Source organism: Corvus kubaryi, unplaced genomic scaffold, assembly GCF_017639235.1.
Source record: "Corvus kubaryi isolate FWS band 111438036 unplaced genomic scaffold, C.kubaryi_AGA036_p1.0 37341, whole genome shotgun sequence".
NCBI classification, from domain to species: domain Eukaryota; kingdom Metazoa; phylum Chordata; class Aves; order Passeriformes; family Corvidae; genus Corvus; species Corvus kubaryi.
This window is the reverse complement of record NW_024581112.1, coordinates 8,998,636-9,019,229: the sequence shown is the minus strand read 5'-3', so window position 1 is coordinate 9,019,229 and position 20,594 is coordinate 8,998,636. Positions and strand designations below refer to the sequence as shown.

Sequence of the window (20,594 nt, the reverse complement as noted above, 5' to 3'; positions counted from 1 at the left end):
TTCTGTGACAGGGTAACAAATATGCTGAAGCAAGGGCAAGATCCTGCTCTGATCATGGCCTTTGCAGAGGGTTTGTTCTGTGGTGCAGTGGGAACACATTTCCTGTCACCAAATGGCGCCTTTTTTTTGGGCAGGGGTCATAGAATCATAGGGTAGTTTGGGTTGGAAGGAGCCTTTGAAGATCACTTAGCTCCAATCCCCGTGCAATGAGCAGGGACACCTTTAACCAGACCAGGTTGCTCAGAGCCCTGTTGTCTTATCCCTCATGCTCCTGCCTCACAGCACTGGGGACACTTCTGAGCTGTGTTCAAGGGTAAGCAGAGTTACACTGAGCTATTGCAGTTGCAAGGTCAGCAAGGGTTTCTCACTTCTGCTTACCAGCAGGCACACCCACACTTTGCAAAAGAATATACACTCCTCACTGCTGCACAGGCTTCAGAGCTGATACGCTGCTCTCTGATACATATGAAAGATGATCTCCTATATAGGCATGGTCACTGACTGCCTGGGAATCAAATATTGTCATGTAAGGAAACGGTGGCTGTGGAGAACATCAGTCATGTCAAGCAAATCTTTCATCTCTGCTTTTTTTAGAGGGTATTAGAGGCTTATATTCAAACAACACATTTCCTTCTGTCAAGAGAAACCAAAATCCCATTCTTTTAGCCAGGAGTAGCTATGTACAAGTGGGCCTTCTTTGCCTCTTTGTTACAAGTGTTTAGGCTGGAGCAAGCCAAAAGGACAAGAGCTGCTTTCAGAACCAATGCTTTTGATTTCCTCAGGTAGGTGCTAGCACTACATGGGCACTGGGAGCACCTGGGTAGGCTGGGCTCCTTCTGTCTCTGCTGAAGCTCAGCTTACAAACTTCGAACCGCACCTTTAAATAAGAACTAATGGCATGGAAAGACCCAGGGTACCTCATCAGAGTCTAAATTCGGAGATATGTGGCCAGACTAAGTGGAGTTTTGGCAGGTGATAATACAAATTTCTTCACAAAAGGCTGCTTTGCTCCTTGCTGCAGGAGGATGGTGAATATGCCACTGTGGCTCTTAAAGCTGCAGGAAAAAGAAGCTTGCTAACAAAAATTAAAAAGCCGAGTCAACATGTAGAGGCAAAGGCTTTTATTCCATCTAGAACTCCACTTATGGGGCATCAGAAGTTGTTCCACCTGCAGGCTTCGCATATCCCAGCAACTCCTCTAATGCTGCACCTCAAGCTATGCTGAGCAAGAAGGAAAGGAGAGAGAATGAGTGAGCAACACAGAGTCAGGACAACACAATAAACTCCTCCTAGGCTTTCTGGCAAAAAACGAAGTTGTAAACTCTTAATGTAGACTGTTTGCAGAGGGATGATGCTCTGTGGGCAGCATCAGCCTATAGAAGGGAGTACGCTTCCCAGCAAAGGCTGGAAGATCCTCCCTGGTGAGAGAGGCAGAGCTCCCGGCGTGTCCCGGTCCCCGCCACGCTGTCCATCAGGTGGCGGCAGCGCTCCAGTGAATGGCAAGAGCAGCTCTTCCTTCAGCCCTTCAGGGAGGGGATTTTTTTCATCACGCCGAGCAAGATATTTGGGCGCCAGGAGAAGAGGTGCAAATCACAAGTCTCCTCACTGAACGCAAAAAGTCAGCTGAGCTTGGTTTGAAACGCATACCACATCTTGGATTGCTCAAAATGGGAACTAAACTTGTTTCAAAATGCAGTGTCAGTCTCCTCAAATTAGACCAGTTGACAGAACAGGAAAAAAAGCAGGCAAGCTTTTGGGTACATCAGCCTCTTATTGAGGCATTTCTTTGGCTCATGTGTGGTGAAAATGTCTGGTTTTCCCAACGTTATCAGCTGCTCTAATAGAAGAGAGATCTTTAAATACAGCTTTAAAAACCACACCTCACACACCTAAGCCATTAATAGGCTTTTTGTACACAAGCATTGCAAGAATACAGATGTAAGCATGAAGCTGGCAGGAGGAAGAACCATCCTTCAGCATAAATGTTAAAGAACTGAATCAGTCCTTGGTCTTTGTTAAAAGAAGCTGCAACATCTCACTGAAAAACTCTTGGCTGAAAAGTGGCAATTGAAGAAGATCCTATTATTTTCTTTATAGGTAACTCATTAGGCCCATTGGTGAAGCTCTACCCAATATAAACAAAAAACTATTTGAAAAAGTGATGGAACATAGAGCCAGCTCTGTTAGAGTTTCGTTCACACTGCTTATCTCCTGAACCAGATCCCATGTCTGACCAGAGGTAAGTAAATGTCTAACTCCTCTTTCAGTTAGAACACTGGTACCTTTGGCGAGACTCTTGTCCCATGCAGAGGATGCACTTCCTCAGCTGCGGGGTTAAAACAATGATCAGAACCGCTATGCCTCCAATACCAGCTGCCACAACCCCAATGATTGTTCCAATGGATTCTTCTATTCCAAATAAGCCTGGGGGAGAAAGAAAGGTAGAGAGAGTAACATAAGATATTTTCCAGACAAGTGCATGCAATGCAGCCAGCATGTTTTCTGCAGTGGCTGCAGGGGAACCTGCTTACTGTGATTATGCTGATGTCTTGTCTGACATGAAATCCCTACTAGAGTGTCTTGCACTACAGAGCTACTGATTTTTTTCATTCCTATGTAGGAATTCCTAAGCAGCATTCCTAGGCTGCTATGCTCTCTGGGGCTTTAGAGACAGGACAGCCTCATCACCCCAGCAATCTCCCTCATCAGCTAGGCACTATGGGATGGCAAAAGAAGCTGCTGCTTGAATTAATGGGACTCAGGCCTGTATGCTTTATTTTTGAAAAGAAAAAAATTACTCTGACAACTTTGAGAAAGCCATCGGTCTCCCTGTCTGCTTCCAAAGGAGACAGCACCAGAGAGCAGACAGAGCTCTGCTGAAGTCCTTTCCTTGACTGGCTGCTCTTGGGACTGTTGCATGGCAGAGATGGCATAGTGCTGAAATTATACATTTCATCATCTCAGGAACACAGAAAGGCAATTATGCTAGCCAGAGTGCAGACATTTCAGGAGTAACCTGTGCTACTGAGACTATGAGATCAAGCCAACAGCAGACCTTATTAGACACACAACCAAGCCCTTGCAGAGGGGCACAGTTTTCTTGCCTTGGTGTTATAGTTTAAACTGAGTAGTTTTATAAAAATTAGTAACTCAGGCTCAAAAGGCCAAAGGTTTAGTGAACCTTGGTGAGATAGAAGATTTGGTAATGAATAAGAGGGAAATGGCACTTGTGTAATTTACTCTTGACACAGAAGGAGGTATTTTTTCTTAATTAGATAATAAGAAAATAACCCTTCTGATGTGCTGACTTTTTGGGACTGGAATCTGTTGAGCCTACAAAAAGGGAAGGTTTGACATTTCCAGCTGATACAGGCATAGCAAGTTACTACTTTACTTAACACGGCTAGTGTGTATCTGTGGGGCTAAGAAAACATAGCATGGCCCTTTTAATGCTACTTTCATTTTGATGTGAATGAAGTTCATCAGAAATTATATAACGATGATATTATATACGATCCTCATGATTATTGTGGGATTACTTACGTCATTCGGAGTTAAGGAATGACTATGCAAGCTAGTGGGTTGGAGAGAAATAACATCAAAAAAAAGAGGTCTAGAGCTATTCCTTGAGATGGTACCTTGTCACCTGTCACAGGGCTTCTGCCAGAGCTGTGAGTACAAGGGGAACTTGTTTGATTGTTTCATTCTTTACAATGAGTTTATTTTTATGGATAATGTTATTCCTTCTTTTTTTGTTGTTGTAAATGCTCCTTCTTATAATAATACCTGTGATTGTTTATAGAGACAAGCTAATGAATTTTAGCTGGCCTTACAAAAATAATGAGAAGTGCTATAGAGCAATTACACTGCATGACACCAGGCTCTTAATGCCAGAGGCTAAACAGGCCAACTTCCCTGTTTCTGCAAATGTGAAGACCAGCTTTGGAGGAAAAACAAGGAGGAAAAAAGTAAATAATTCCAAGTATTACCCAGAGCCCTCCTGATCCTGAGCTTTGTGCCATCTCCTGTCACCACCTTCCCATCCGGAAGTGTAACCTCACAGAAATAAATACCATGGTCACTGGTTGTCACATTGAGGATAATCAAGGAAACATCCCCTTGGGACAAGTCTCCACTCATGAAGACCCTGGAGTTATTTGGCAACATGGTCACATTCTTTTCTAGCAGGTCCATCTGGCCCTTTTCATCTTCTTTGTACCACTTCACCATCAGGTCGGTCAGGGAGGGACACTGCGGACTGTTAAGATGACAGTTCAAGACCACAGTTTCACCCTCTTTGGCTTTCTCCTTGGCTGGCGTTTGAGTCACCAAAAGGTTCCACGGCTCAGGTGTCAACAACAAAGGCTGTGCTGTTACATGAGTTACAGCTGCTGCGTTCTCCCTGTTTGCACCTCTGCCAGTAACTCCTACATCTGTACCAGGGAAGAGAGAGAAGAGGACGGCTGAGGGTGACAGCATGCTAAATATGATAAATGTCCCTGCTGCTCCCGACCTCTAACCGGCACAAGGAATGGGTCCTGGAATTAGGACTTGAGGGCAGTCACTGTTATGGTGATAGGGATTTTCTTCCTAGGTCCTGCTTAGATTATGTTCTTAGGTCTTTTCCTGAATATCAGATCCTTTCTACTGCCATCCTAGAGGACAAACAATGCCACTGTCTAATGGCTTTGGGTGAAATTTTGAATCCAGTCAGCCACATTTCCACCTGCAACACTAATCTCTTTCTTCCCACCCCAAAAAGTCTCAGGGCCTGATGTCCCTGCTTCAACTGCTTCTGAGGCAAAGCTAAAAAATGCACGTACAGTTATACACCAGCAGTTCTATTCTGGCAAGTGCACTGAATAAGTGCGTAGCTGATGCAACTGCCTGCATCCCAAAACATAATGTGATTCTTAGAATTTCTGACATGCACTTTCATTACAGGACAGGAAATCCTGAAATTATGGGAAGAATCTCCAATACCAGAGACCGAATCCCCAGCAGATCCTATCAGCCGTCTGGGGGACTGAACATCAGCCTTGTGCACGTACTGAGGCTGAGGGTGACAGCTATGCTCTGTGAAGGAACCATTTCCTGCTAACTTTTGTTAGAAAAACATGAACATGTCTGTATTAGATATTTCAACCTGCCTTCTCATACTCAGGTGCTAATCACAGTATCATATGCTTGAGCTAAGAGTAGCGGGAGTGGATCTCATTTCTGGGAACAAGCCTGGGCACAGAAAATGAGAGGAATAGTTGCTGTCTCAAAAAGAGGGAAAAACAAACCTAAAAATAAGCTTTTGCCAAGAAGGAGTTCAGACCAATTTTTGGAAAAGCTTCTTCCGTTGTTTTATTTTCTTCAAGTGAAACAGTCTCCCTTGGAGTTAGTTCGTGTCCTGTCAAGGACTGCAGAGCACTCCAGAGTGAAGGTCGTGATTTCCCATTGTCTTGAGTCTTTCATTGCCATGCACAGAGAGTGAAACGCTATTGTGTGGGTCTGGTAAAGCATCACAATGACAATAGATGCTCTCTGCTCAGGGACAAATGTCTCGAGGCAATGGAAAACCAACCCTCTTTATGATCAGTTTGAGACTTACTTGAATGGCTCCTCCAGGCATGCTTGTACACAAAATTCACAGTTGTATTCATAGTTATTATTATTTATGCCTCTTATGGGAGTAGAGGATTTTTGTCAGACAGCAGGGCCCTGTTGTTCTGGGCACCTCAAAAAGGCTGGGGTATAGAGCTTACAGTTTAAATATGAGGCAAGAGATAACTCTCAGATGCAAAAATACAGGAACTGTAAACTGGCCACGAAACTAGGCAGCAACAGAGCATGTGAAAAACCTTATGAGCTGTTTGGTGCTCTGTGCTTTTACCTCCAAGTGAAAATTTTGGCGTTAGAACTGAAACGCCAATCCATGGGAATTGGATGACTGAGAATTAGGTACCCAAATACAGTTTTGAATCCAGTTCCCTAAAATTAGTAGTTCGTATTAAAGGCACCAGATGAGATAATATCCTTCCATTCATATGTAATCTTACCAATGAGCCCACTGGAGTTACCTGGGGAAATCTGAGGTCCAGATCTTCCCTGTCCAGTTAGATCCATGTATCGAGGCAGCAGTCATAAAAGTTGAAGTATCTTGACAAGATACTTTGACAAAATACAAAGTATAATCGAAATAACAGACAAAGCTTGACATATTACAATTTTTGTGCATCAAATATTCTGAAGTGATATATTTAGTTATTTATTACAGTGAATTTGAGCAGTTTTATAATAATGCTCTTTTAAAATCTCAGTTTATCAACCATTTTCTCCACGAGATAACTGCTGCTTTAGTTAGCGTGTGCTACTGATACCTTGTTTTCAAGGAATGGCCACAAAATTTCTTCTCTTCTGCAAGTATTCCAGCCTTGACATATGCACCCCTGTGACACAACTGTAATTTTTATTTCTTTTAGTGATGCAAAAGGTATAATTTTTGCACAGACACTTAATGACATAGAGAATGTAACTGAGTAGAAACAATGTGCTTTGACGCCGCTTTTGTTCATCATGAGTTTTATACACTTCTCCTATCATGAAATAACTGGCCTTGTCATCTGTTTTATTCCACATCTTTGGTTCAATACAAATCATGTAATTTAATTAGGAAAACCAAAACAGGAGAGGAGTAAGCTGTCTTGTTTCACCCCAGCTTTCTTTGAGGGTTTCACTGAGAAGGTCACAGCACTACCTCTATTTTTCTCCCTTTGTTTTCTTTCTTTTTCTTTTTTAAGGCTGCAAAACTGGAACATATTAGTTCACTGGTATTCAATTACACAATGCCCTTATCGTTTTGGCATCTGGGAGCATACCATGCCAAATGCTTTGCTGACTCTGCTTCAAAGCTCTTTTTAAGTCAATTGCTTCATTAGCAGAGTGATGTGTAGGTCCCTTGTTATGCGGGTTGTGGGGCTCAAGCCTCATGGAGAGGAATGCAAGGCTTTGTGGTGAAAGCACTTGAGCTAGACAAGGGTACAGAGAAATACAGCATGGATGATCCTGTCTAGACCCGGAAAAACGATTAGATGATCTAATAGGTCATTGTCATATGAAGTCGTTAGTTCACGTCCAATTTTCAGCCACGGGGGAGAAAGCTCTCCGGGACTCCCTGTAATGTGGGAATGTGCTCCACATTTGGCAGTACTAACAGGGCACCTACGAAGCCCTCAGCTTTCCCTTTATGTAATCTGCAGGTTGATACTTTCCCATGTAAGGCCATATCAGACCTGTAAGTGGGAAATACACAAGGCAGGCTAGAGGAGGTGGGGTGACAAAAGGAAAGAATAAAGTAATAGCTGCACTCTCTTCCTGTCCTGGAGCCTCACTGAAGTCTTTGGTGCCTGGAGTAAATCCGAGCAGCCCTGCAAGCTTCTTCTGCCAGCCGCCAACAGCATGGGGGAACCAAAATGGTGTGTGGAGCTCAGTGCAGAATTCTACCTTTCCAGTTCAACCTCCTCTCCTTCATTCACACTCAGTAGCTGGAGGAGGGGTTGAGAACAAATAGGGCCCAATTTCCAAGCCACAAAAAATCCTCTCCTGCTGAAATTACTGTCTTTCAGATGGTTTTGTTGGCTTTAGAGCTCAGCTTCGCACTCATACCATGCTGGTGCCATGAGGGTGCTTTACAAGCTGTATCCAGCTCCCAGACATCTATGATTAAGTGATCAATTGCTGCACATTGCTACTCTTAATTTATATGACTTTTGCCCTGGGCTAAGGTTGGCTTTCACAAAGGGATATGAATAACTACCTTGTGACAATAACTGGTTGCTAATATATCAGAGAAATAAAATAGAAATGAAACTTCTAGCAATGATGATACACATCTGGGAAAAGGCAGGCAAATACACTCTTTCTGAACATTTATATTAGATAAACACGAACATATCTAACAAGAAAAGTATGTTTTAATGCAATGCACAACACTAAATACAATTTCCCTGCACCCTGAGGAAGCCCTCAATGGAAAGCTACATTACAGAAAAAAAAGAAAAAAAGAAGAGAACCTCTCAAGCTAAGCTCCAAGAACAACCTACATTTCTTCTAATTAAGGAAGGTGGTTTAGTACTCACCCACCACCAAGAAGAAGATGAATGAAGACACTGCAGATCTATAGAATTTCCCAATGTGCTGGCTCATGGTTGCTGAAGTACATGGCCTCACCATCTCTCCCTTTGGTAGTACGGGTAAAAACATGTGTGTATTATAGCAACAGGACCTCACATTCTGCCCAGTGAATGTCACACTTCCTAAAGTTACCACAGCTTCGAGCTCGCAGTGCTCTGCCTGCTCCCTGGATGAGAGCCACGTTTGAAGTGACAACAGTGACTTCCCCTGGGGCTGTTCTGATCTCTCTCTGAGAACATGCCAAAAATGCTCTGAGAGCAGAGGGAAGATAATACATTGTTTTTCACTTTAGGCTTGTATAAACCACAACTTTGGGCCAAGTACAGAATATCCAGATACTCCAAAGGAGACCTCTCTTCTGCTGAACCCCTCCCGAGTGATGGTGAGAAAACAAAGAGCATTGGCTTAATTTTCTGAACAGGCAGACCCTAATGTACCACAGTATCACCCTAATGCACCACAAAAGGAACTCAGTATCTTTGTGGCTATATGCACATGGTGTTTATAGATGACCTGTATTCCCCAAGGTGTTTTTTTCAGTGCAGAGCAAACCCTTTTTCATCAAAAGTCGACTACTTAAACTCTATTTATATTTAAGTACAGCTTGTCTATATGACTCGGGTGAAGGGGAAAACTGCTGGAGAGGGTGGCCTATGTGCAACACCAGCAGGTGTGCTCTGAGTTAGCCTGTGTTTATACAAGGCCCACACAGAGCATGACTTTGTGAGAGGAGCTACAGCAGCTCCAAGCCCCACATGTACCACCCAGCTCTGCCAGCCGTGCTACCCCTGTACCAAGCATGGGCTACTGTCACTATTTGGCTGACACCTCTTCCCTCAACTACAGGATTAGGGATTATGGCACACTTTATCTCAGGATCTTGCATCTCTTTAAAACTCTTCAGGTAATGGAATTGTGCTTGAGTATCCAGTAAAGACTCAATTCCATACCTCTTAGAGCACAATGCAGCTGAGAGAGGCATGACTATTTCTGCTTTTCTTTGCATTTGAAAGCAAAAAGGACCCACACTTGATTTGCAAAACTTGGCTGACCAAATAATGTCAAGGTCCATTCCTGGAGTCACCAGTTGTCACTCTAGCTTTGGTGTGCTGATCCCAAAGCAGTGGAATCAGTGAAAGCAGGATAGGCTAGAGGGAGTACAGTTAAAGGAACCTGGGAGGCAAATTCTTCTCTGAAATGGCTTGGGAGAGCGGGAAGACCTGTGATTACCAGGCAGAAATCATATTAGGAAGGGAACTGGGACCAAGTGCAGAGCAACAGAGCACTTGAGAAGAAAGATGGAAGATGGTGAGGGTCTTCTGAAGGAAGTACTGCCAAAGTGTTAGTGAGCAAACCCAAAATATCCATGAAAGGAAAAAATCAGGGGTCCAAAACGATGAAGAGTTTGAGGAGGGAATAACCAGTAGAGTCAAAGGCATCTGGCAGATCAAGAGGATTTGGGACTGAGTTACCAGTTTTGAGTACTGATTTTGACTGTGTGTAGAGGAGTCAGCATGCAAAGATGGATCTGAACCAAAGGCCATCCAAACATTGCCTGATTTAAACCCAAGTACTTGGTGTGCTTCAAAAAAACCCTTCAAGTGTGTTGTGATGGACATACCACCACTGTTCCTGCAAATGCTACTTATGTTCATTTCATCCTGAACTAGCAATTCTCTTGTGAATCCTCCATTAAGTAGGTCATGCCTGAGCCAAAGTGCCAGGTCAGCCAGCTTTTAACCGAGGGAATACAAAGGGGGTTAGTGTTGTTGGCAGCCAGCAGCTGAACATGAAGCTTCTCCCACTTGGATAACCCAGTATGATTCAGTTTTTGGACAAAAAGAAAAATAAACTGGTACCCTGAGTATTGTTGAAAAAAGCCCTCAAAATTCGAGTTTCAGGTGCAAATCAAGAAAGCAAGGCAAAAAATTAAACAAAATGCACATTCCTTTTTACACTTTATTGTAAATTTTGGAGACTTGCCGTTGCTTGCATTAAAGCTGTCCTGTCTGGGCCAACAGCTGGGAAGGGGTGTCACCCATGGGGACTTCGGGCACCTTTGCTATTGTAGCAGTGAGCAGGTATCACAAGGCCCTGACATGTCCCTTCAGGGAGAGCCTCCACACACTTTCTAGGGAAGAGGTAGAGAGAAAGGGGACAACAGGAGGAAGCACTGTTGTCACAACAGGCTGCTCTACTCCTCCTTCCCTTGGCCATCCATCGCTTTTACCATCATCTACCAGCCTACTTCTTTGCACCTCACAGGGCTCTTCTTTTTGTGTGAGGTGACCTGAGGGCACAAATCTGCGAGCCATCATACCACTCGGCGCCGCTCACCAGCTTTAAAAACGAAACCCAGGGTTTCCTGCGATGACACTCCCTCTCACTGACTTCCTTTATGTCACCTCATCCTCTGCTCGGCCCGCAGCCAGCTTTCCCCCTCTCCCCCTAGGAGTCCCCCCGGAGCGGCCTCTCGGCGGTGTTTTCCGCCGAATCCCACGAATCCGGGATGTGGGAGCCGTTTTGCTGCCCGGGCGCTGTTTAACCGGCTGCGCTCACGGAGGGCCGCGGGCGCGGGACTCTCCCTCGGGCAGGAGGCAGCGAACGCCGCCCCCCCGCAGCCGCGAGTTTTTTCCTACTACAGCCCTCAAACTTTCCACCGGCGCGCAGGCTTCCCAGTTAACCCTTGTGGAAGGCGCAGAGGGGCTGCCGCGGCCGGACGAGGGGGGAACCGGCGGCGCCGCAGCGCTCCCCGCCCCCCATGACGGCTCCCCCTCCTCAGCAGCAGCAGCGGCGCCGCTCGCCCCTGGCAGCCTCCTCCCGCCGCGGGCCGCCGGCCCCTTTAAATGGCGGCCGCGGCCCCGCCGTGCGCCCCGCGGAGGCAGCCGGCGGGTGCCGCGCCGTCCTCGCCCCCCTCCATGGTAAGCGCCGCGCTCTGCGCTCCCCGCCCGCCCCTCCGGCGGGCTCCGTGCCCCCGGCCGCCGCCCCGCCGTCCCCCGGGCCAGCGGCGGGCCGCGCAGGTAGGTGCGGGGGGCGGCAGCCCCGCTCCTTCCCCGGGGGGCCGCACGGGCGGGCCCCGGACGCGGCGGCGGCGCGGCTCCGCCGGCAGCGCCGGGAATCTCTGCCGTACCCACCCACCTCCCCGAAAGTTTGTGGGGCGAGGCAGGGCCAGAGGCAGGGTGGTCCCCGGGGCTCCCCGATGAGTGGGGGTGGCGAGCGCCCTGCGGGCTCCGTGCAGGGAGGGTCTGGGCTGCCGGGAGACCCAGCGCGGGGGCGGCTGCTGCACCCCGGCGTTATGGTGGGGCGGGAGCGGGCGAGCAGCAACTGGTGGGGATTGCAGCGAGTCCGGGTGTTTGAGTGGAAAAGCCCCCCGGGGGCAGCTCTGCTCTCACGCCACGTAGCCTGGAGTGTCTGTGCCTTTGCCTCGCCCCGTGTCCCCTCCGCAGCGTGTCCCCAGCCCGGGCCGCAGCCCCGGGGCAGCGCTGGGCGGGGATGCGCGCCCCGGGCCGCCGGGGGTGGCCCAACACCGGCTCGGTTCGGAGTTGGAGTGGAAGCGCAGCGTTGCCTCGTCCCGGCGGATGCGGTAGTACAGGCGGGGTTACTGGTTAGGGCCCTGGGCTGGGTTTGTACCGTTTGCTGGGTGGAATGGCACAAGTGACTTTCAGTGGCTCGGTTACCCTTCATAAAGTACAACTGACCTCCAAAGCGAAGAATACTGATAACAAAGGAGTCTACTACAGAATTAGAAAACAGTACTGCTTATATCTTCATAGTAAGTGATGTGAGTTAAATTATTTGCCTCTGAAGTGTTCGGCGTGTATTTATATACAACTTACAGTGTAACTAGCAGTAAGTATAAACATTTCATGTATCGATATTATAATAATATGTGTCAGTCCTCTGGTAAAAATGCTACACCTGTATGACCTTTCTCAGGTTCTGAAAAGTCTCACAGATTCCTGAGACGTGCTGCAGGCTAGGCACTGATGTCTTGTGTTGATGTTATTTCAGTTCCAAGTATCTGCAGCTTCAGTGTACAAGTTGGGGGCTGCAGTGGAAATAAAATACTTTGATAAAAAATGTAAAAGAAATTTAAATATAGTATAGTCTAGGGGAAAAAAAAACCTCCAGTGAGAAAGCTGTCAGTGGGAAGTGTTTCCATACCACTCACCTTGGTGAAGCTACCATGTCAGGTTTCATTTAATATGCAGCTGTTAAGTGGACTAACCATCTTATTTCACCTTTGTTCACAGGAAGTTCATGAAGTGGATCATGGTCTTATTAACCAGCTACTTGCTAATTCAGAGGAGACTCTTAGTTCATGCACAGAGAAAATGCAGGGTCCTGCTCAGTATAGCTGGAGTGCTGACTGGAGCTTTTGGGTAATGTGTTTCATCTCTTTTCTAACTTGGTTTCAATTTGTAAATGTAATATACGTCTATTTTAATTTACATATGTGTGTATATGTACAAGCTTTATATCCACAGTTCTCAAGTTGCTTTGTGGTCATGAATTAGTAAAGTGTTCTCCACCCATGTAGTGAGGCAGGTAATTTTATCATTACTGGCTTACTAAAGCGTAAAGTGAGACTGAGAGGGGCTGAAGTTGTTTATCTGATGTCACAGATCAAGTTAGTGACAGAACTTCTGCCTTCTGTGTCCAGTCCTGTCTCCCAGTCTCTGGCATGGTTCATTGACCCACCTAGTGCCTCTTATGTCTATAGAAAGACATTTTTGGAGCTCTGATGCTTTTTAAGCATAAGGGCTGAATTTTGATTCTCGTTGGTGGTTCTGAATTGGATTCCTAGTGTCTGTTTTTGTCAAGTAAACACATTTGTTTTCAATAAGAGTAGATAAACTTCCTGTGTTTTCTGTAAAAATGGGATTTGTTAATAAGAAAGACAGAAAAGGAGGAGTTTAATTTTGTTCCTTTCCAGGAAAATGCCTGACTGAAAGCAGAGTATGTAATAATAAATGCTGATTTCAGTACTTTTCTTTTGGTAGATTTTTTTTTACTGCCTTGAGAGAAGGTGAATATATGTATGTGGACTTGGAATATACGTTTTGTTGCTAGTTTGGTGAATGGATTGGTGAATCCCTTTTGTTTGATAGGAAGGAGACCACGTGTGCATGGAGCCACAGGCAGGGTGACAGCTGATCTTATGAGAGACTTCGAGTGCCAGAGCTGTGAGGAGGGGAATCTGACTCAGGTTCTGTATCGGGTGTCCTCAGTACATCTGTGTGCTTAAACTCCTAGGAACATCATCTGGACTACTGTGTCCTTCTCCTGATGAGGTTGTCAGAGTGTTCACTATGCTTAGCAGGTGAAAGATCAAGTAACTAGCAAAGGCCATAAGGAATCCGTGGCAGAGCTGTAAGCAGAAGTGGGGGTGGATCAGATTTCCCAACTCCTTATTTATAAACCTAGCTTGTATGTTTTCATCCCTCCTGTTCACAAGTAGATGTCCTAATGGTCAGGACATCTGGTTTTGCATCTCAGGCCATATGATAAACACTCTCCAAATGCATGTGTACTCTTAAACTGAGCATCAGTAGTCTGAAACTGATGGAAATGGGACAGGCCTAATAAAATCCCAGCAGGTTGTAGACTTGTGTTACTAGAGTGAGTACTTGTGGTGTTCAGTATTTCCTTCACTATCCCTACAGAGACAAGGATGGTGCAGGGCTGTCCTGCCTGTGCCCAGCTGTGTCTCTGCACTCGAGTGGATAGGAAGTTGTGCTGTGCAGACATTGTAACTGCCAGCTATGCTCTTGTGAGGTGGCAAATTAGATTGTGCAAACTAATGCTTGATGGTTTGTGTACAACCACTACTGCAGCTGGTATTTTGTGTGAGGAATAAACCTGTCAGGTCTCGGTGTCAGGTTGTTGGACCTGCAGTTAACAACTCAGTGTTTCCTTGATAGGCTTGGCAATTGAAAATAAAGTTATTAAAGTATTCTATGTGGACAATGTAGCTGTGCTTTTGGCTTTGCACTCTCTGGTTTGAGACGTGCTGAAGGCTTGAAGTTTCTTTGAACAGAGCTTTGAGCCTGCACAGTGCAGGATATTGTGTATCGTCCCAGTGCCACTCTGCTTCCTGTAGTAATGTGTGCCTGTAACTTCATGGGAGTGGCATTCTTCAGTGCAGTGGCAGGTGCTGTGTGAGGTGTTTTCCAGTATGATTAAATTATTATCTTCTGTCTAACTTCAAGACCTTAGTATTTGTTTGATGTTGGTGTTTATCTGGTTCTGCAAATATGACCTTGCAGTTAAAACAAAGTCATTGTATAATACTTCCCTCTTGTAAGATAATGCTGTGGCTTGAAATGTTGTAGCCTTACAGCCTGTCACTGATTAGTTTTAAAAACCTCTACCAGCCTGGTTATAGGAAGCCATTATTTTCTCAGCCTCAAGGCAACTGAAGTGTAAAGTAGCAGGAACCAGAAAGTCAGAAATTCGAGGCAAAAATTAAGATCTTCTATTTAAAATGTTATGTCATTGGCATCTCTTCTTGACAGAAAATGTTTCAATAACTTGCATGGTTGATGATCAGCTGCTGAGTATTAAAAACAAATCATTAAAACTCCCAAAAGTCTGAGTCATAGTAAATGTGTAGGTGATAGCATGGAAGGCAGCCTGTTGCAGTGTGTGAAGCATGTGTCACTGACATTTGATGAAGATGATCTGAGTTTCCTGTGGCAGGTGGGGACTTTTATGCTCATTCCCACTCTTAAGTCAGTAGAATGGAGGGATTGCTACAACAGCAGGACTAGCCTGTGGTAGCAGCCAGGGATCAGCTTTGTTGCCTGGGTTATTTGCTTGGAGAGGCTGCACGTTTCCAACAGCTTAGGTTTGCTCCAAGGGTTCATTTCTTCTGAGGATGATGTACTCGTGTTTTGCTGATGATAGAAACCAAATGTGGATGTTGGAGCCTGACTGGTTTGACTTCAATTTTTCATGGATTGAGTGGGAGTAGGCAGTTGTGCCATGCCTCTGGAAGTCAGGCCAGGTATCATGAATGCTCAGTAGGTGCTGTGAGCACATGTAATTAGCAGCAGGCTAGGGCTGGCAGCCTCTGGGATACAATCTCTCTCCTGGCTATGGTGAGTGGGGAGAAGGAAGGGTAGCAGAGAAATACCAGGGAGGGAAGAAGAATAGCCTATCACTATCCTATGTGAAATTTTTCTTATCTCTTAAAACCCAAACCTTTGGATATCTTTATTGAAAATTTTTGAGAAATAATTAGTTTTCTCTGTTACTGTAAGCAGTTCTTAAAATGATAGTGTTACTAACTGCTGTTTGTAAGGTTGATAGTGTGTCACAGGATGTTTTTTGGTTTGGTCCCACCCCCCCACCTGCAGGTGGACAAAGCTGGACTTCTACAACCTCACTGGAGGAAGAAAAAAGATTGCTTACAAACTTAATCTTGGGGCTTTCTCTCTGTGCTGGAAAGCGTAAAGCTTGTATCTCCATTTGATTAAATAGTCCTAGTTTTGGCAACTGCAAATAGATTATGAAAGGCAAAGATGATTGGAAATTAAGTTATATCTGGAAGCCCTATCTCAGGATTCTGAATTCATCTTTTTATCCTTTTTTATGCCCTTCATACTGAAATATGGTTCAGTTTAACATCTTTGGAAGAAGAAACCTAAAAGCCTTAAGTATTCTACCATAGTGAAGAAGGTAAAGGTGAATGAGAAAACTAATGAAAAGCATCCTTGCATCAAAAGTGAGCCCCTTGTGTCTGGGGACTCTAGTTTACATTAATGAACAGTCAAAGAAAGTTCATGTATGTCTGCAATAAGAAGAATGCCTGTGGAAAAAAAACCCAAAAAGTAAGTCCTTCCCTTGGAATGAAAAGGTAGGTGGAACGACTGGAAATCAAATGAGCATCTCAGAAAATTACTTGTATTTGGGAGGCTTCGTTAAGCATTTGGAAATGTGAGGTGTCAAGGAGGTGTTGGAAAGAAGATAATAAAAGAGGGTTTAAAAAAAGGCAATTGATTGGAGTGTAATGCCAGTTTAAAGAGTTGGTCAGTGTGGAGGAGTCTGACAATAGAAGCAAATAACTGATACAATGAAAAGTGAAAATAAGCCTTTTACTTTTCATAATAGAAGAGCGAATGAGGTTGCACAAGATTGAGAAAGTATTTTGAATTTTTACACACATGGATTTGGTTTCTACAGGAAAGAACTAATCTGGGAGTATGTGACAATATGTATGGCAAGAATACAGTAAGCATGTGTGACTCAAACCTGCACAGGAGGGATGCAGATAAGTGTCACAATTTGGAAGAGAGCTTACTGAAGCGCAGTAAATTGGGGTACTTCAAGGCCCAAGACTGGTAGGGTTAAATGAAATATTTCTTGTATCTGTAGTTGTTTGAATCCTCCTTCCACCTTTCTCTGAGGATTCACACCACTCTTGGAATGGCTTGCTGGGCTGGTTGAAGTGGTAATTGTTTTGGGGGTTGATATTTAAGGCCTTGTGACAGTAGCTCTCTCTTATGTTGTATGCTTGGTATGTTGCTTCTTATCTGTGCCTCCAAATGTTTGGGATGTGCAGGAGATAGAGCAATTCTCTTGACACTGGAGGAGGATTTTTAGCCTCCTTTTTATTTGGTGGTATGGAGCAGTCTGCTAAAGAGGATGAGAATTGATTGAATTAATTGGGTAGGTCTACAAAGAGAATAAAAGCCTTTAAGCACATTAATGCTGCATTTTGGTGTTTTGTTGGTTGGTTTTTTTGTTTATTTTTTTTTTTTAAAAGTCCTAACTTTAGTACAAATAGCTTTTGCTATAGTTGTAGCACTGGTGTGTTGTTTGTTTACCTACCTGGAATCCAGAAACAGGTGCCTTTTTTCAGCCCTGTGATAGCACTGATTATACAGGAACAGTGTTTTAAGGTGGTAGGAAAAGACAAACTGCAGTTCTAACCAACCCTTGAACATGGGTGGTTAGGCTAAAGGGGTTTTTCTCCCTTCTTTTCATGCTGGGAATGTCTTTATTGCTGTTGGTGCAGCTCCAAACTGAGCACTGGGGTAGATCTGGCTGGCATCAAGTTTTAACCAGTTCTGAACAAAGACTGACGGGGGTGCCCTATTGAAATAAGCTTTTGCCAGCTGCAGCAGTACGTAGTTCTATATAATATAAATTATTAGTACACACATGTAAATTAGTCTAGAACCTGAAGATCAAGTTTAATAGGTCAGAAAGAAAATACTTCAGATTTGTGTGATTTAATTTTTTTTTTTCAAGTCACTGGGAGCAAAACCATTAGAAATGCAACATGGTTCAGGAAATCTTCATGGGGTTGGAACAGTGATATCTTTTTAATGAAAGGGAGGTCCCTAAGTTGCAGAATGAGTGCTTTAAAAGTCAACTCCAGGAGATGGGTATAAGATTTTTAAAATATTTCTTGGGTTTTTTTGCCTTGTGGTTCGTTTACAGCTTGTATTTCTGCAAACAGGTAGTGGTGTAGCACTGTCTTTCAGGTCTGCTATGGATGAGGCACTTGTATTTAAGAAGAGGGAAAGAAGACAGGAAGATGAAACTGTGCAGGATATGATTGTTTTGTGGTATATGAAGTTATTAGCAGCAGCCAGGAGAAGCTGTTTTGGGGCAATTGTTTGGTCAGTGCCACTTTCCATGGAATTTCAAGTGCAGTATGGCTACTGGCAGGCTTAATGAGATGACCAGAGCAATTTATAGCAAAGCCACAGTCACTCCTACATTACTAACTAGGTAGTGTTGTGGTTTAATATGCTCCTTCAGGTCTTCACTGTAGTCCTGATCGAAAGTATTTATGTATCCTTTTACGAGTTGCTGAAAAGTAAATGGCACCAAGGGGAATTACTACCATGGTGATTGTTTCCTTCATGATGTTGTTTTCTGATCTGTATTTGGGCACTGTTACTAAAATACAGATCAGAGATGCAGATACAGAGAGACAGATTTTACTGGCAGAGTAAGGAGGGACATGTCCAACTGAGATGTGCCATTCTTTTGCTTCGGTATTTGGCTACTTTGGCATCAAATAATCTTGGTGGGACTTGGCTGCAGGTAAGGAAGGTGAGTTGAGAAGTTATGTCTTGTAGTTTCTGTATTGTATAAGGTGTTTTTCCTCACCCTGAAAGCATCTGGATTTTCCCTGTTTGTTAAATGGATCAAATAAGTCCAAAGACAGGCATTTTGAATTTTTTTGTTTTACTTGGGTAGCCTGCAGTGAAAGATCAGGTGAAAAAACAGATGTTCTTAACCAATAACATTGGCTGCTTGTTTCACACACGTGCTATACAAGCAGCTGTGAGTCAGATGAAACTGCTGTTCAGAAAGGAATGTATTTCGTTATCCAAAAGGAAATAATCTTGATTGAGCTTCTAATTGCCATTGCATCATAATACTTAGTACACTTGTGGCTGTTGAAACCTGGACAACATAGTTACAGGACTCAAAATTAGGCTGGGGAGCAGACAAATTGACTTGAGCTAAAGGGTAACTTCCTGCTGGAGAGTGACAAACTCACTTCAAGTACAGAGTTAAAACAGTAACTGCAGAGTTCATCCAAACCCTTGGTTTATTTGTATTAAGTTTGTTTTAGAAGTTGATGTATCACAGGACTTTGTTGTTCTATTTTGATTTACCTTTTTCTAACTCTTCATGCGGTAGACAAAATTACTAAAATAGAACAAAAAGAATGCTTGAATGCTGCTTTTTTGAAGTCGAGAAAGTAGGTACAGATGCACAACTTTTCCCTAAAATGAGCAGGGCTGTTAAGAGCCTTGTGAATTTGGCTTGTGCTAGTGTCCTGGGGAGGCTGCCTGAGACATTGTCTTTGGTCAGGGGCATTACAGGCATAGTTTTACTACCAGGTTCAAAGATGTTATTGCCAGCTAGGAGGTGTTGATGAGGATGCTGAGTAAATCTGAGATTGGGACATCTTGGCTCTTGGAAGCTAAAAGCACCCTAATTTCTAATTCAGAACTGAGGAAGAATTAGAATTAGTTTGTCAATGAATTAGAATTAGTTTGTCAGTGGAAGCATCCAAATCTCTCGCACTTTTTGTGTAACTGCCATCCAAACTCAGAGGTGCTTGGTGGCAGTTATATAAATTATTATATTTGAAACTGAAATAATCTGCCTTATTGCTAATTGCAGATGTCCACAATCAGGTGTTCAATCAGCTGCAGATGGTGTTATCTTATAAACAGGAAATGCACTTAAAACAGTCTATGCTAATGCTATTTTGGAGACTTGAGTCACACTGGTACCCAGGCTCTGGTACAGCCTTTCTGAGATCACTTTGAATCTTCTTAATGGCTTTCTGATGGAAATAAATTGCCAGTGAGTATTTTTATGTATGGATATGCTTCCCAATATTTTGCTGCTCTTTCAGCACACGGCGATTCCCCGTGATGTATCCTGTCTTTGCTTTGGGAAGGCAGAAGAGTTACCTCGTTTTTCTCGTGAAACCAGTTCCTGCTATTTACATATGTAGCTGATCTTGACAGCAGAACTGCGGGCCATCCAAAGCCACCACCCAACTAGGTGCACAGAGACAGCTACTTATCCTAGCCAGCAGCCCAGGCTGCAAAATGACTGTAAATACAGCCTCTTTGTGTTCAATTACCTTCTTTCAGACTTGCAGATTTAAATCTGAGTGATTAAAATGCCTTGAAACACATTTTTCTGTTTCTTCTGTCAGCTTTCTCAGTAGGGCTGTGCTGGGAGAGGGATCTCTCTTTGCTGCTGACTCCGTGTAGTTAGCTGTGGAAATGTAGCAGCCAGCATAAAGAAAGCAGAGTAGGTGCGTGCCTGCTGTTCCCCTCTCAGAGCAGGCAGAGGTCTGTTGGACATGCAGAGCCCTGGATCCCTTGCCTTAAAGTGCCTCTGAAGAGCTGAGCTCTGGGCAGCTGGTGAAGGGGTGGCTGGTAATGTTCACATTTTGGGGAATTTGGGTGTGCATGAAGCATGCCCTGATGTTCTCCTCCCCTGTGCTGGAGCTCAGACTGAGAAGGTGTCTTAGCAAGGGCTTGACTTAGAACAGGGGACAGTGGCTGAGTCTTGTGTGAGAGTAGATTCTTCTCCATGCTGAGTTGCCAGGTACAGATGTACTCTTAAGGCTGGTTCATGGATTGTAGCCTTCAGCGATGCACAGAGGAGGGGTGCTGGGCATTAAGTGCTTCTTTCCCAGCTGGTGTTTCCCTGGTGATAGTACTTCCCTCTGCTATTCCCTTTGGGACCTCTGTGAACTTGAAATGATTTATGCTACTGCAGTCTGCTTCCCAAAATCAGTTCTGATGATGGCGGTTCTAGATTGGAGCTGGGCAGCTCTTAAATGTTACCCCCTGCGGAAGTTTCTTTGCCCAGCTGCTGCAGCATTTGTGTGCCTGTTCTGCAAGGCTGGGGTGTTT

General features: G+C 44.4%; 2 protein-coding genes across 8 annotated transcripts in view; one reads left to right on the top strand and one right to left on the bottom strand.

Annotated features, from left to right (window-relative positions):
• Nucleotides 1–1,106: 1,106 nt before the first annotated feature.
• LOC121666334 lies at nucleotides 1,107–8,475 on the bottom strand. The gene is made up of 4 exons (XM_042031810.1): nucleotides 8,127–8,475; nucleotides 3,990–4,433; nucleotides 2,283–2,424; nucleotides 1,107–1,221 (listed from the first exon to the last, which is right to left on the bottom strand). The coding sequence occupies exons 1-4, from the start codon at nucleotides 8,248–8,250 to the stop codon at nucleotides 1,212–1,214; spliced, it is 720 nt and encodes a 239-aa protein (XP_041887744.1). The 5' UTR covers nucleotides 8,251–8,475; the 3' UTR covers nucleotides 1,107–1,211.
• Nucleotides 8,476–10,687: 2,212 nt separating this feature from the next.
• GRAMD1C (GRAM domain containing 1C) overlaps nucleotides 10,688–20,594 on the top strand; it is a 52,962-nt gene continuing 43,055 nt past the window's right edge. For 2 of the 7 annotated variants that reach the window (XM_042031802.1, XM_042031801.1), the window contains exons 1-2: nucleotides 11,254–11,764; nucleotides 12,435–12,563. In XM_042031802.1, coding sequence (XP_041887736.1) covers nucleotides 11,381–11,764; nucleotides 12,435–12,563 — 513 coding nt within the window. In that variant the 5' untranslated portion in view covers nucleotides 11,254–11,380. Of the gene's footprint in view, nucleotides 11,202–11,253; nucleotides 11,765–11,835; nucleotides 11,954–12,432; nucleotides 12,564–15,195; nucleotides 15,285–20,594 lie in introns of those variants that run through there. The other 5 variants (XM_042031809.1, XM_042031804.1, XM_042031803.1 and 2 more) reach the window with 5 other exon arrangements.

Bases quoted from the DNA above. Each gene is read 5' to 3' on its own strand.
- LOC121666334 (XM_042031810.1), bottom strand. From the start codon at position 8,250: ATGTTTTTACCCGTACTACCAAAGGGAGAGATGGTGAGGCCATGTACT. The intron at 4,434-8,126 runs GTGAGTACTAAA...TCCCTGGTACAG, and splicing joins CATCTTCTTCTTGGTGGTGG to ATGTAGGAGTTACTGGCAGA. The intron at 2,425-3,989 runs GTAATACTTGGA...TTTCTCCCCCAG, and splicing joins CAGGATCAGGAGGGCTCTGG to GCTTATTTGGAATAGAAGAA.